General features: G+C 45.0%; 1 protein-coding gene across 1 annotated transcript in view; it reads left to right on the top strand.

Annotated features, from left to right (window-relative positions):
- LOC127976759 (polypeptide N-acetylgalactosaminyltransferase 16) overlaps positions 1 to 15402 on the top strand; it is a 32646-nt gene that overhangs the window by 13097 nt on the left and 4147 nt on the right. Inside the window, exons 5-11 of the mRNA XM_052581408.1 lie at positions 3329 to 3394; positions 4592 to 4713; positions 7594 to 7681; positions 9025 to 9109; positions 9361 to 9464; positions 13844 to 13970; positions 14047 to 14139. Coding sequence (XP_052437368.1) covers positions 3329 to 3394; positions 4592 to 4713; positions 7594 to 7681; positions 9025 to 9109; positions 9361 to 9464; positions 13844 to 13970; positions 14047 to 14139 — 685 coding nt within the window. The remainder of the gene's footprint in view (positions 1 to 3328; positions 3395 to 4591; positions 4714 to 7593; positions 7682 to 9024; positions 9110 to 9360; positions 9465 to 13843; positions 13971 to 14046; positions 14140 to 15402) is intronic.

Raw genomic sequence — 15402 nt, 5'->3', positions numbered from 1 at the left:
GAGGTGCCAGATGGTGCTCCAGAGACCAGCCAGGACGAAGATCCATGGTGTAGTCGACAACGGGAGGAGCCATGGTGGAGGAGGAGCCGACGACACCAGGGGGCCGACAGAAGGAGACTGCGCCAGTGGGTGGGGACCCCATGATGGAGCAGAGCAGCCACAGAGCCAGGGTGACACAGAGGGTCCGGAGGTCCAAGGCAGCGCTGAAGGCACCAGTGACTGAGGCAGGGCTCCGGAAGCCCCCTGCGGAGTCGGAGCGATGGAGGGGGAGCCGGAGGGAAGGAGGAGCCTGAGAGAGCCAGAGGGATGGAGTGACAAGTGAAGCCATAGGAGTGGAGTCCCGAGGCAGCAGATGATCGAAAACTGACCAAGGTGGAGCCGGAGGGATGAGGGAGCCCAGTGAAGCAGGTGGGATGACGGGCCATGGTGAAGACGAGGGAGCAGGGTGCCAAGGCGGAGCCGCAGGGTCGAAGGACCGAGGTGGAGCCCAGGGCTCGGAGGCTGGAGGCGGAGACAGGGAATCCACACGCCAAGGTGGAGCTGGAGACTGGAAGTCCCACGGCAAACAATCGCGCCCCGATGGTGCTGACTTAGGGTGAGCTGCGGGACTGACTGGCCCCAGCAGAGATGAGGTCGAGGAACTGGCTGGTCTAGGAGGAGATGAGAGCGGGAGAATCAGGGCTGGACAGAGCCAGCAGAGAAACAGGAGATACAGGACTGGACTGAACCTGCGAAATTGGAGCAGAGGAACTGGCAGTTCTAGGAGGAGGCGGGAGAGGGAGGCTGGGAGGGAATACAGGAGGATCAGGGCTGGACGGAACCAGTGGAGACACAGGAGATTCAGGGTTTACCTCCACAAACCAGTCTATAAGGTCCTCCATATAATTCCCAGAAACCGAATGCAGCTCACCCTCAGTCGCAGAAGTGTGGGCAGGGCATTCCTTTATGCTCTCGATCTCCACTAATACTCCCATGACGCAAGGTGTTGCCGGCTCAAACACCTGGTCATTCGCACTCTCTAGTCCTTGTTCTCAGACAATGACAGGCTCGGGCTCTGCGGCTGCGGTGGGCTCTGGCTGTATCTCTGTGCAGCGGGATGGCGGCTGGCTGGTCTCTGGTTTGGGAGTGGGGCTGGAGATATCCTCTTCAGTGGTGCAGATGGTAAACGAAGATCCATTTTCCTCCAGCACCCACTCCATGAAGGCTGCGAAATCCTCTCTGGGACTGTTTGCTGGCAGGCATGCCTTACACTGCTCGCTCAGGCCGGTGTATTAGAAGTTAGAGAGCGAGCGGTCAGGGAAGTGGGTAAGGCACACCAGATCTAGAAAGTCCCTGGTATGGTCCTCTTGCGAACGGTCCAGTTGCTCCAGGCATAGGAGTTGGACTGCTGGGATTGCCATTCCGGGAGAGGGAAACAAAACAAAAAATAAAAATGCCACTAAATAAACTGTTTGGTCCGTGATTCTGTTATGGGTTGCTGGTATGTGATGAAGGCCGCACGAGGAAGATAATATACAAAAGGATACTTTAAATAATAAGGGCACATCCAACATAATACAATACATAAATGTAGGATACAACATTAATCACGGACAAGGAGGAACTCAAAAGACAAGGTATTTAAACACGAGGGAGAAATCAGGTGAATGGAGACAGGTGGGGATTAATCAATTCAACCAAACAAGAACAGGAAAATGACCAAATAAGGAAACTGAAAGTCACTGAATGTAACAGTGTTTTGCCCAGCTCTTGTTCCAGCATTGATACTGATTTATGCTTATCTCCTTTTTTCTCTTGCCTGTGGATTTATTAAAGGGTTTTCCAATAAGCCAATACTCCGGTGATCAGCAACTAGTTAATAGTGAGAATGGATCCCTACACTAAAGAGTTACTGCTTTTTATTTTATTTGTTTTTATAATAATAAGTTAGTTACAAGCATACAAGCCTGGTGAATATGTGACATTTACTAAATATTTGCAATTTAAAAAAAAAAAATCATACATAAAAAGCAACTTTTGGCCTGCCATTGGTGAAGCCAAAGGAATGAGAGCTCCATGCAGCAGATGGGAGATGTTGTTGTGTGTGTTTGTGAAGGAGTGTGTCGGCTCACAGCGGTCCTGACAGGGTTTACAGCTTCTGCAGATGAGATTCAGTGTTCAGAAGGGTAAAGCAGGATTTCCACTGCACCTTTAAATCCTGTTTACACTCGTCTTAATCACACTCTGATCTCTGCTTTCATCATCAGGACCATGTGACCAAACATAAAAAAAGGCAAAAATCATCTAGAAACCTCTAGCAACCTCAAAAGCAACATGTTAAAAACACTTCCAGCCACATCCAGCAGTGTTGAGGATTTAAGCAGAAAATTGATTGTGATGCTGTGGACTCCTTTGTAATAAACACTGAATACACATTACACACATATTCCATTTCCTCCTTCAAAACAAATCACTACAGTCCATCCACACACACACACACACACACGTCTGTGAGACACATGCTCGCTGACATCTGCCGCGAGAGTGAGTGAGTGTGTGACTTGACTTTTGTCCTGTAATCTGTGCTTTATCCCCCCCATCACCATCTGCCACACTTCCTGTGCGGCTTCATTCTCCAACACACACACACACACACACACACACACACACACACACACACACACACACACACACACACACACACACACACACACACACTTAATATATTCAGATCAGAAATGTCAGCAAGAATGGAAATTTTGCTTCTGATTTCAGTTTTAAAAAAAACTCGAATGTTATAATTAACAGAAAAAAAACTATATAGTTTTTTACAATCATTTTGTCACCAATTTCAAATGATGCAGTGTTCATCATTCATCATTGTAATAGAATAGAGAGAAAAAGATGCTGCAATCATTACTGTAAACTAAACTTGAAGTCAAAAACAGTTCTTTTCAACTGTTATAGTACTCAGTATTGTTTTTGTCTGTGTTTTGTCTATAATCACGTTCAGTTGAAGCTGCAAACTGCTGCGGTTGATTTTCACATCAGCAGAAGAAAGCAGATAACGAAAATAATGAAAATCATTTCATTACAAACTCAATCAGTTCTGGTTCTGGATTCCTGAGGTCTAGATTTACCTGATTTGTCAGCGTAATTAATCTTTCCTCCTCAAAGCTCAGCTGCGGACATGCTTCCCTTTGTGTGTGTGTGTGTGTGTTTGCTTCATTCATGAACTGTTTATCTTGTATATTACAGTCTTAACTGTCCATGTTCATGATCATGTTGAAACACTCACTTGTTGGTGCATTCTGGGAAATCTGACGTCTCTCTCTGTGTGTCTCTGTAGCTGAAGACTGTCGACTTCTCTCTCAGATCCCAAAGGTGCGCTGTCTGAGAAATGAGCGTCGAGAAGGTACGTGTGATATGAGGAGTGGAGATACATTCATATACTAACAATAAACATGTTCAATGTGATAATAAATGCATAGTTTTGCTTTTGCATTTGCAATATCAAAAAAAAAAAAGTTGTGATCTGCCTTTGTTACCTAAAAAGAACTACCTAATTTAACCTAGAAAAAGCAGTTTGGTTGGCATAAATGTAATATATTTGAGAACATGAGAATGACATCCTCCATCAGGAATCATTCACATAAAACTGTAAATTCTGTCAGGGCATATTAAAGACTGCAAAGTTGAAATACTCACACTTTTGTCCAAAGTTTTGGGTCAGTGAGATAAATAAAAAATAAAAAAAATTCACTAAAGATTAAATTTCTCAAAGCTGACACTAATTATTTATATTTCAAATAAGTGTTGTTCTTTTAAATGTTATATTCATCAGAGAGTCTTGAAAATAAATGTTTCATGGTAAGAAAATTTCACATTTTTTAATCAAATAATTGCAGCCTTGGTGAGCAGAAGAGACTTTTCAAAAACATTAACATTAAACAACAACTAAAACATTGACTCTGATTGACCTCAAACTTTTAAATGGTTTTGGTTAAGGTTAAGTTGATCAGCTTTAGTCCATTAAAGCTGCGGTAGGGAACTTTTGACGCTCTAGCGGTTAATAAACAGAACTGCTTGCATCTTGCGGAAGAACATCGTAGCCAGATCTACTTCTCTCTGTTTATGTCTATGAAGAATCACAAAGGTACTGGGTTACTCCGCCGCGGTATCCCCGAAGCAATCTAAAATAGTCCGAATATAAACACTTATTATAGGTGCACCCTAGTGATTCAGGACAAGCCAAAAACACGCTTTGGAAAATGGATTCATGGTGTACTCGCTTATTATACACATTTTTCTACATTTTGAACACAAACAAAGTTACGGACCGCAGCTCTGATTGGTTATTTTTTACCAGGAGCGGATGGTTTTCTGCAAATGGCAATAGGACACTGGGAGGAGCCAGAGGAGCTTGATTTTTTCACAGATTATCTGTCTCATATTCTACTGTCAGGACATAATGACAGGTTTAACAAATATGTAAAAAATATATTTTTTACAAAAGTTACCTACTGCAGCTTTAACATACAGATGAAGTTGTGCCCTCAGTGCATGTATGATCTGGTGTTGTGTGTAATGAGTGTGTGCTGGTGTTGCTCAGGTCTGATCCGCTCTCGTGTCCGAGGGGCGTCTGCGGCGTCGGCCTCCGTCCTCACCTTCCTGGACAGTCACTGTGAGGTCAACACAGACTGGCTGCAGCCCATGATCCAGAGAGTCAGAGAGGTAACACATCACCAGCCGGCCAAACACAACCGCATTATTCACAGAGGCGTTCAGTCAGAAGGAGAAGTGTTCAGATACACAACCCTTTAGAATATCTGTTCTCTATTTGAAATGTTCACATTTATCACGTGACACTATAAAGACTGGAGTAATGATGCTGAAACAAAACCAGACGAAGAAGAAAAGAACAGACTAGAACTAGAAGGAGGATAACTAATAAGAAGAAATACTGTACCTGAAACAATTAAAACTAAATGGGGACAGGAGCAGGAAAAGCCAAATAAGGGCAAGGAAGGAAAACCAGGACATGGAACAATTAGGGAGCAGAACACAAAAAATGGAAACGAGTCTGACAAAGTGACAAATTAGTCTAATTAGTGTCAGAGGCCAATATTTATATTTTATCATGGTGGATTCCTAGGACATCTAGCCATTTTCCAAACATTTTTAAGTCTCTCTCTCTCTCTTTTTGCGGTGGAGCATAAGCAGTACACAGCTGTACACATCAGTACTTCAGAGAAACATCGATCATGTCTGTTTCAGAGCAGCGCTTCTCGACTCAGACTTGACACTGGACGTCCCGTGCTGACGCAATCACTTCTACAAGTGTTTACTGTACAAATGAAAGACAAATGTCCTGAATCTAGGTTACGCAAAATGGTTGACGTTTTGGAAGAATAAGCAATTCTAATTTTCAAGTGATTTTTCATTTTCTGACAGCACAAAACACACTGTGTTTATTGTAGTTTATTGTAGTCCAGGTCATATTTGTTTTTACCTTGATAAGTTTTATTCACGGTTTTAGAGGATGATGCATGCCATGCAACCTGTGCATGTTTCATCTAGCTTGTGTGTAAGGGACAGATGAATTCGCAGCAGGTTATTGTAGAGTTTGATCTATAGCTGACGCTGCTTTAACATGGTGAGTGTGGAGAGTCAGTAATGAGTCATGAATGAGTCCAGTCTGGTTCTTCAGAGGGAGACTTTCCCAGAATCTGAGCGAGAGGACGGTCGTTTGTCTTCTCACAGCTGCACCATGTAGCCTCTCTCATCCTAAATCATCAAGAGCGATCATCATCATCATCATCATCATCATCATGTCCTCAACCACTTTTCTGCAGCATAAGAGCTTTGTTCTGGAGCCAAGAGCCTTGTGTTTCTCAGTAACCCTTGTTTGTGCTGCAGGCAGGGATTCTGGGATGAATGCTCAAATCTGCTGATTGTTGAGGACATGAGGGTGGACTTTTTCTTTGGCCACACTTTCTTCAGATGGAAATATGAAAATGTCGTTTTATCAAATGTAAAATCAAGACACTTGAGCATTGGAAAGCAGTTTAGACACTTTCTAAAATATGGTGTAAAACGTTTTTAATGTCCATGAATGCTCATGCTTTTTTCATTTTTGACTCATTTCCTTATTTTTATGCTCTACATGTCTAAATAATCTGAGCACTGTACTAAATCTAATGATACACACTGAAAGAAACACACAGTCTCTCCTCAAACAACACTTGAAAAGAAAATCAGTTTCTGAGGCCTGAACATTTGAATTATGACACTTTGAATTAAAATTGTTTTCATGGATCTGTATTTTTGAGCAGCAGATGTTTAAAAAGTTCAAATTAGTTGTAAATATTGAGATGATCAAGTTACGGCTTAATGTTTTTAGAGAAGGATGAATTCTGAATGACGTAATATTAGATGAATGATTACCACTAGTTTCATCCGCAATTCAGAACACAAAAAAAATACAAAGTTATTAAATGCACAACAAAACAAGTTTTGTTAAATGTCAGAATTAAGATTTACAAAAAATGTTTTTTACCTTTTTCCCGTGTTTTTTTCTTCTTCTTCTTCTATTACAATAGCAGTATGGAACAGTATACATGCATTTAAATAATAATAAAAATACAAATAATTTTTTTTTTACTTTTAATTTTTTTTTTCTTATTAAACTTTCACAATAAGAGCAGGACAGAACTTTTAGATTTTTTTATTTTTTATTTTATTAGGTTCACTCGTCCAGTTTGGACGTGGTATCATGGTAATACTGTGTTTTAGTTCCCTGTTGTTGTTGGTTTTTTTGTTGTTGTTTATTTTGTTACCATGTGTCATTGTAATATGATGGTGTTCTTTGAAGCACGTGAATGCCAAGCTGTAATCATTCAGTACCAGTACCATGGTAAACTCACAGTACTGTGTTTTCTGAAGAGAAGCTGTCAAGCCAGGCTCTTTCTGAGTGGAGTGTCCTGATGAATCTGCTGTAGGTGTGGTGTGTCGCAGATGGATTTCTGGGCTTCCCCGCACACATACTCCAGCTGTGAGCACAGAGTTCAGCGTGTTTGCATCCAGAGCCAGCTCTAATTGAAAGCATGTGATTTTCTTATGCAGTTGTAATATAAACTTCCCTGACATACTCATGCCTACATGCTCGTAAAATAGTTTTATGGATGCACAAGTATATGTACTACATGCAGCGAGTAAAGCAGCAAAGAACACACGAGAGCTCAGGCTGCAGATCCACAGAGCCTTTACACACTCAGATGATGCATTTCATTTTTTTAATATTGTGTTTGAGTTTATAACACTCTACTTTATGTTATATTACCTTGCCAATGAAATACAGCTGCTGAGGGAGTGACCATAAATTTGACATCTTTCTCTCTTCTGATTGCCACAATCCTTTTAGAAAATAAAAAAATGAAATTTTAATTTCATGCGTTCCTCCTAGTTCTTCTGAAAGCAGGGTGGTCACATGGCTTGTGTCTTTCTCTCTGTTGCGTTCAGCTGCCCTGAAATACAATGATGATGACTAACTAAATCAAATACTTGCAAAGTTTTTTACCCAGTGGTCATGTGTGGTTTGTGTTCTCCTGTCAGGATCACACGCGTGTGGTCAGTCCCATCATTGATGTGATCAGTCTGGATAATTTTGCCTACCTGGCCGCTTCTGCTGACCTGAGAGGAGGTGAGAGATCTCTCTGCTTTACCATACTAAATCAACTCTTTTATCTGGCAATTTAATCACTACAATATTTGCTTCTGCCAGAAAGCAATGAGAGTAAATGGAGAACGTCTTCAATGTTTCTGCTAAGAATAATCCCCAATAATCTCACAGATTTCTCAGACTTCGGTCAGATTTGCCAAGACACCAAAGGATCTCATTATGAACCAGTCTTATTCTAATATTACATATAAACTATTCGATTATTTATTAGTATTTTAAATTAACTTTTATTTTCATATTTTTTAGTTTGCATTTTGATTTTAGTTTGCAAAATTCTCACCTTTTTGTGTTTTATTTATATTGGCTTATATAGTTTGTAAGACTTTGAGTCATTTCTATCTATTTTTATTGTTATGAAGGAATATTAGGAGACAAGAGTTGATAATAGAAGCACAAGCATGAGCATTAGATCTCCTGAGCTTTGAAGGAGCGAACTCTGAGCCAGCAATCACACAAATCTGGTTAATGTAAAGGTATCAGTGAATAAAGTCTGATATACATGCTGATATTTGTCATTTTTGCTTGGCTGATGAGTGATTGACAGTGACGGGACCTTTATTTAGACAGCACTAAAACACCAGCACCTAAACGCAGATGCAAATGTAATCTTTAAATCACTGATTTCAAATGTTAGTGCACAATATCCAGTTTCATTTTTTACAGGTTTATTTTTTTTACAGTCAATGATTTCAATTTAGTATGTAAAATAAATTAAACTTCACTGGAAACAATTGTTTTACATGCTGTTTAAATTATAGTATATGCACACAGTCATAAGGGTACATTTTTTAGAAACTGAAATTTATACATAATCCGAAAGCTGAATCATCTTTCCATTGATGTAAGGTTTGTTATGAGGACAATATTTGTCTGAGATGCAACTATTTGAAAAATCGAAATATTGAGAAAATCATCTTTAAAGTTGTCTAAATTAAGCTCTTAGCAATGCATATTACTAATCAAAAGTTACATTGTAATATATTTATACAGTAGGACATTTACAAAATGTCTCCATGGAACATGATCTTTAATTAATATCCTAATGATTTTTTTGTATAAAAAAAAAATAAAAAAGATAATTTTGACCCATAAAATGTATTTTTGGCTGTTGCTACAAATAGACCCCAGAGACTTAAGACTGCTTTTCTGCTCCAGGGTCACATATGTACGTTATGGTATCAGCCATCAAAAAAAAAATTAAAAATACCAGTCAACCACTAGTCTGATTGCTGACTGATTCAAATGTACTACATGTGTTGGCTCCAGAAGTAACCGCCTCACTTCTTCTTCCTCTTTGATGACAGGTTTCGACTGGAGTTTACACTTCAAATGGGAGCAGATTCCTATAGAACAGAAAATGGCAAGAAACGACCCAACACAACCAATCAGGTCTCTCTCTCTCTCTCTCTCTCTCTCTCTCTCTCTTTCTCTCTCAGTCTTCATTAAGAAAGTCTGATAGTAAATCTAGAATCTTATTTAAACCTGTTTAAATTTTAGAATCTTGAACACAAAGAAAAAATGAATCGAATGGAAGCCAAGTTGTAACACTGAAATACCTACATATTTAAGCACCCAGAAGCTTTTAGAAAACTAGAAGCATTTTGGTCTCAGACGTTTTGAACCGTGTCCTGCTTTGGCAGGACTCCTGTGATTGCTGGAGGAATCTTTGTCATGGAGAAAGGCTGGTTTAATCGCCTGGGCCAGTACGACACTCACATGGACATCTGGGGTGGGGAGAATTTTGGTAAGTGATGTTCAGATGCATGATTTTACTCCTCTGCTGTGATGTGTTTGAGTGTCAGACATACAGTGATCATACAGTACTGCTCGAGCTGAATAAAGAATAGTTTGAGGATGTCCTCACTAATGGACCCTTCTCACAAGACTTTGATGACGCAACGGTCATCAGCATCGTAAATCCTCAAAAGTTGTTATATTTAGATTTTTTTTTTAAATGTACAGTTTAAAACTATACTTTGTGTTAGTGCTGTCAAACGATTAATCACATCCAAAATTATAGATATGTGTGTGTATTGTGTATATTTATTATGTATATATTGATACACACACATGCATGTATACATTTAAGAAAAATATGTTATATTTATATATTAAATATATTTACATAGGATACCAAGTATATGAATATTAAATATACCCATGTAAATATCCTCTGAATATATGCTGTATGTGTATGTTTTTATATATACACATAATATACACAGGACTATACAAAGTGCACACACAAATATTATGTAGACATAAACGTACAACACAAGGATCCAGAAGAAGTGAGGTTTTTAAATCATAACAACCGCGAAGAACAAACACATACATAACTTTACGTCATGATACTTTAAGGACTGACAATTGAACTAAACTTGAACTAAAGAGACCGGGTTTATAATGACAAGGGAAATAATCAGTTGTACCAGAAGAGGATCCCGATCTGGTTGTACCAGAAGAGGCTCCTGTTACTGAAACAAGCCCAGAAGTGGCTCCTGTTCCTGAGTTAAGCCTAGATGTGGCTCCCAATCCCCCGTCGAGCCCAGGGAGGGCCCCTGAACCCCAGTTAGGGCAAGCTCTGGGGCTGGAGCCGACACTGGAGTGAGCTCTGGGGCTGGAGCTCACACTGGAGCAAGCTCTGGGGCTGGAGCCCACACTGGAGCAAGCTCTGGGGCTGGAGCCGACAATGGAGCAAGCTCTGGGGCTGGAGCTCACACTGGAGCAAGCTCTGGGGCTGGAGCCGACAATGGAGCAAGCTCTGGGGCTGGAGCCGACACTGGAGAGGGCTCTTGGACTGGAGCTCACACTGGAGCAAGCTCTGGGGCTGGAGCCGACAATGGAGCAAGCTCTGGGGCTGGAGCCCACACTGGAGCAGGCTCTGGGGCTGGAGCCGACACTGGAGGGAGCTCTGGGGCTGGAGCCGACACTGGAGCAAGCTCTGGGGCTGGAGCCCACACTGGAGAGGGCTCTGGGGCTGGAGCCGACACTGGAGCGAGCTCTGGGGCTGGAGCCGACACTGGAGGGAGCTCTGGGGCTGGAGCCCACACTGGAGCCAGCTCTGGGGCTGGAGCCGACAATGGAGGGAGCTCTGGGGCTGGAGCCGACACTGGAGAGGGCTCTGGGGCTGGAGCCCACACTGGAGCAGGCTCTGGGGCTGGAGCCGACACTGGAGGGAGCTCTGGGGCTGGAGCCGACACTGGAGCAAGCTTTGGGGCTGGAGCCGACACTGGAGTGGGCTCTGGGGCTGGAGCCGACACTGGAGTGAGCTCTGGGGCTGGAGCTCACACTGGAGCAAGCTCTGGGGCTGGAGCCCACACTGGAGAGGGCTCTGGGGCTGGAGCACACACTGGAGAGGGCTCTGGGGCTGGAGCACACACTGGAGAGGGCTCTGGGGCTGGAGCTCAAACTGGAGCAAGCTCTGGGGCTGGAGCCGACAATGGAGCAAGCTCTGGGGCTGGAGCCGACACTGGAGAGGGCTCTGGGGCTGGAGCTCACACTGGAGCAAGCTCTGGGGCTGGAGCCGACAATGGAGCAAGCTCTGGGGCTGGAGCCCACACTGGAGCAGGCGCTGGGGCTGGAGCCGACACTGGAGGGAGCTCTGGGGCTGGAGCCGACACTGGAGCAAGCTCTGGGGCTGGAGCCGACACTGGAGAGGGCTCTGGGGCTGGAGCCGACACTGGAGTGGGCTCTGGGGCTGGAGCCGACACTGGAGAGGGCTCTGGGGCTGGAGCTCAAACTGGAGCAAGCTCTGGGGCTGGAGCCGACAATGGAGCAAGCTCTGAGGCTGGAGCCCACACTGGAGCAAGCTCTGGGGCTGGAGCCGACAATGGAGCAAGCTCTGGGGCTGGAGCTCACACTGGAGCAAGCTCTGGGGCTGGAGCCGACACTGGAGAGGGCTCTGGGGCTGGAGCCGACACTGGAGCAAGCTCTGGGGCTGGAGCCGACACTGGAGCAAGCTCTGGGGCTGGAGCCGACACTGGAGCAAGCTCTGGGGCTGGAGCCGACACTGGAGCAAGCTCTGGGGCTGGAGCTCACACTGGAGCAAGCTCTGGGGCTGGAGCCGACAATGGAGCAAGCTCTGGGGCTGGAGCCGACACTGGAGAGGGCTCTGGGGCTGGAGCTCACACTGGAGCAAGCTCTGGGGCTGGAGCCGACAATGGAGCAAGCTCTGGGGCTGGAGCCGACAATGGAGCAAGCTCTGGGGCTGGAGCTCACACTGGAGCAAGCTCTGGGGCTGGAGCCGACACTGGAGAGGGCTCTGGGGCTGGAGCTCACACTGGAGCAAGCTCTGGGGCTGGAGCCGACACTGGAGCAAGCTCTGGGGCTGGAGCCGACAATGGAGCAAGCTCTGGGGCTGGAGCTCACACTGGAGCAAGCTCTGGGGCTGGAGCCGACAATGGAGCAAGCTCTGGGGCTGGAGCCGACACTGGAGAGGGCTCTGGGGCTGGAGCCGACACTGGAGGGAGCTCTGGGGCTGGAGCCGACACTGGAGCAAGCTCTGGGGCTGGAGCCGACACTGGAGAGGGCTCTGGGGCTGGAGCCGACACTGGAGCAAGCTCTGGGGCTGGAGCCGACACTGGAGGGAGCTCTGGGGCTGGAGCCCACACTGGAGCCAGCTCTGGGGCTGGAGCCGACAATGGAGGGAGCTCTGGGGCTGGAGCCGACACTGGAGAGGGCTCTGGGGCTGGAGCCGACACTGGAGGGAGCTCTGGGGCTGGAGCCGACACTGGAGCAAGCTCTGGGGCTGGAGCCGACACTGGAGTGGGCTCTGGGGCTGGAGCCGACACTGGAGTGAGCTCTGGGGCTGGAGCTCACACTGGAGCAAGCTCTGGGGCTGGAGCCCACACTGGAGCAAGCTCTGGGGCTGGAGCCCACACTGGAGAGGGCTCTGGGGCTGGAGCACACACTGGAGAGGGCTCTGGGGCTGGAGCACACACTGGAGAGGGCTCTGGGGCTGGAGCTCAAACTGGAGCAAGCTCTGGGGCTGGAGCCGACAATGGAGCAAGCTCTGGGGCTGGAGCCGACAATGGAGCAAGCTCTGGGGCTGGAGCCGACACTGGAGAGGGCTCTGGGGCTGGAGCTCACACTGGAGCAAGCTCTGGGGCTGGAGCCCGACAATGGAGCAAGCTCTGGGGCTGGAGCCCACACTGGAGCAGGCTCTGGGGCTGGAGCCGACACTGGAGGGAGCTCTGGGACTGGAGCCGACACTGGAGCAAGCTCTGGGGCTGGAGCCGACACTGGAGAGGGCTCTGGGGCTGGAGCCGACACTGGAGTGGGCTCTGGGGCTGGAGCCGACACTGGAGAGGGCTCTGGGGCTGGAGCTCAAACTGGAGCAAGCTCTGGGGCTGGAGCCGACAATGGAGCAAGCTCTGAGGCTGGAGCCCACACTGGAGCAAGCTCTGGGGCTGGAGCCGACAATGGAGCAAGCTCTGGGGCTGGAGCTCACACTGGAGCAAGCTCTGGGGCTGGAGCCGACACTGGAGAGGGCTCTGGGGCTGGAGCCGACACTGGAGAGGGCTCTGGGGCTGGAGCCGACACTGGAGCAAGCTCTGGGGCTGGAGCCGACACTGGAGCAAGCTCTGGGGCTGGAGCCGACACTGGAGCAAGCTCTGGGGCTGGAGCCGACACTGGAGAGGGCTCTGGGGCTGGAGGTGACACTGGAGCAGGTTCTGGGGCTGGAGCTCACACTGGAGCTAACTGGGCTTCAGGGGCCCTCCCTGGGCTCGACGGGGGATTGGGAGCCACATCTAGGCTTAACTCAGGAACAGGAGCCACTTCTGGGCTTGTTTCAGTAACAGGAGCCTCTTCTGGGCATAACAGGAGATTGGGATCCTCTTCTGGTCCTTCTTTAACAATACGTGTCTTGAAGGAGCGAATACAACACAATGATCCAGAGGAAGTGAGGTTTTTAATCAGTGTGTGTGCATGACACTACGGGAATGGAAACAAGGAAATGTCCTGATGCTTAGGACAAAAAGATCTGCAGGAAAGCCTGTGTTGCTTTTTTATTGCAGTGCTCTTCCTATTTCAGGATGATCGTAACAATATTTCTAATGTCTCTGTTTACTTCTACACATTAATGTGATTTTTTCTGTCTGTCCTGTTGTGATGCTGTAGAGCTGTCGTTCAGAGTGTGGATGTGTGGCGGCAGTCTTGAGATCCTGCCCTGCAGTCGCGTGGGCCACGTCTTCAGGAAACGCCATCCTTATGACTTTCCAGAGGGCAACGCACTCACCTACATCAAGTAAATTGACCTTTATGTAACTTGCAATCATATGTTTTGCATTGCAGTGTATGAATGAATGGCTGTTATGCTGCAGGAACACTCGGAGAGCTGCTGAGGTCTGGATGGATGAGTATAAACAGTATTACTACGCCGCAAGACCGTCAGCGCAGGGCAAGGCCTTCGGGAGGTCAGACGTCTCTCAAACCTTATGTAGATCTGGTTACGGTGACCTTCAGTTCTTCAGTACATCACTTTCTTTCATCAGTGGAACACAAAAGGAGATGTTTAGAAGAATGCTCATGCAGCTGCATACACTCTTAAAAATACAGGTGCTTAAAATGTTCTTCACAGCGATGCCATAGAAGAACCATTGGGCCCACTTTATATTAAGTGGCCTTAACCACTACTGTTTTTTCTTACGTTTAAATTCATTCTGAAATGCACTTATTATGTACATGCATGCTTTTACTTTTATACTTTTACTTTTTTACATGCTTTTTAGTGTTCCTGTAGCTCAATTGGTAGAGCACTGCGCTATCAAGCGCAATGTTGTGGGTTCGATTCCCCGGGAACACATGATAGGTAAAAATTGATAACCTTAATGCACTGTAAGTCGCTTTGGATAAAAGCGTCTGCTAAATGCATAAATGTATTTATGTTATTTATTTTTATTTATTTATTTAAATTTATTTTACATTGTACTTATATATATATTTTTAAATACCTTCATGTAATTACATCTGTAATTAGTTAACCTTATCCATATCCCACCTCCATAGCACCGGGTGACTATGAACACAACAGCTACATTGTACTTGTTTTTTGAGGTTAGCCACTTAATATAAAGTGAGACTGAATCATTTTTGGTTCCACAAAGAACCATTCGGTCAAGAACCTTTTCTTTCTCAACCTTTTTTTCACCACAAAGAACATTTTTTGACACAGAAAGGTTCTTGAGATTTTAAAGGTTCTTTATGGAACCATTTAGACACACACAAAAAATATTCTATAGCATCGTGAAGCACCTTTATTTTTAAGAGTGTAAAATGAAACAGACTAACAAGCTTCACAAAATTACTTCAAGTACAGTATATATACGATCTTGGCTCCTCAAGAAGCATCAGACTAGGTGGAACTCAAACAGCAAATAACAATTTACTTTATTGCATATAAAATTTTCATCTATTTAGACTACACAGTTTATATAATAAAGAAGCTCATATATTTAATGTGATGCTTTTTGGTCAGTCATACATAAATCAAACAGGTCAGTTTTCTGTGATAGTACTAATAAACTGTATATGTTTTAACTACACAATAAAAACACAATAAAAAGGTTATATATTTATCATCAATAAATCTCATTTATTTCAGTCTCTTACATTTGGACTAACTGAATATCACTTGTTCCACAGCTAGTCATGTTTTAACCAAACCATGTTCATAATAT

Source organism: Carassius gibelio, chromosome B17 (genome assembly GCF_023724105.1).
Source record: "Carassius gibelio isolate Cgi1373 ecotype wild population from Czech Republic chromosome B17, carGib1.2-hapl.c, whole genome shotgun sequence".
Lineage (NCBI taxonomy): Eukaryota > Metazoa > Chordata > Actinopteri > Cypriniformes > Cyprinidae > Carassius > Carassius gibelio.
Note: the sequence above shows the minus strand (reverse complement) of the source record. Positions and strands in the feature narration are given on the sequence as shown.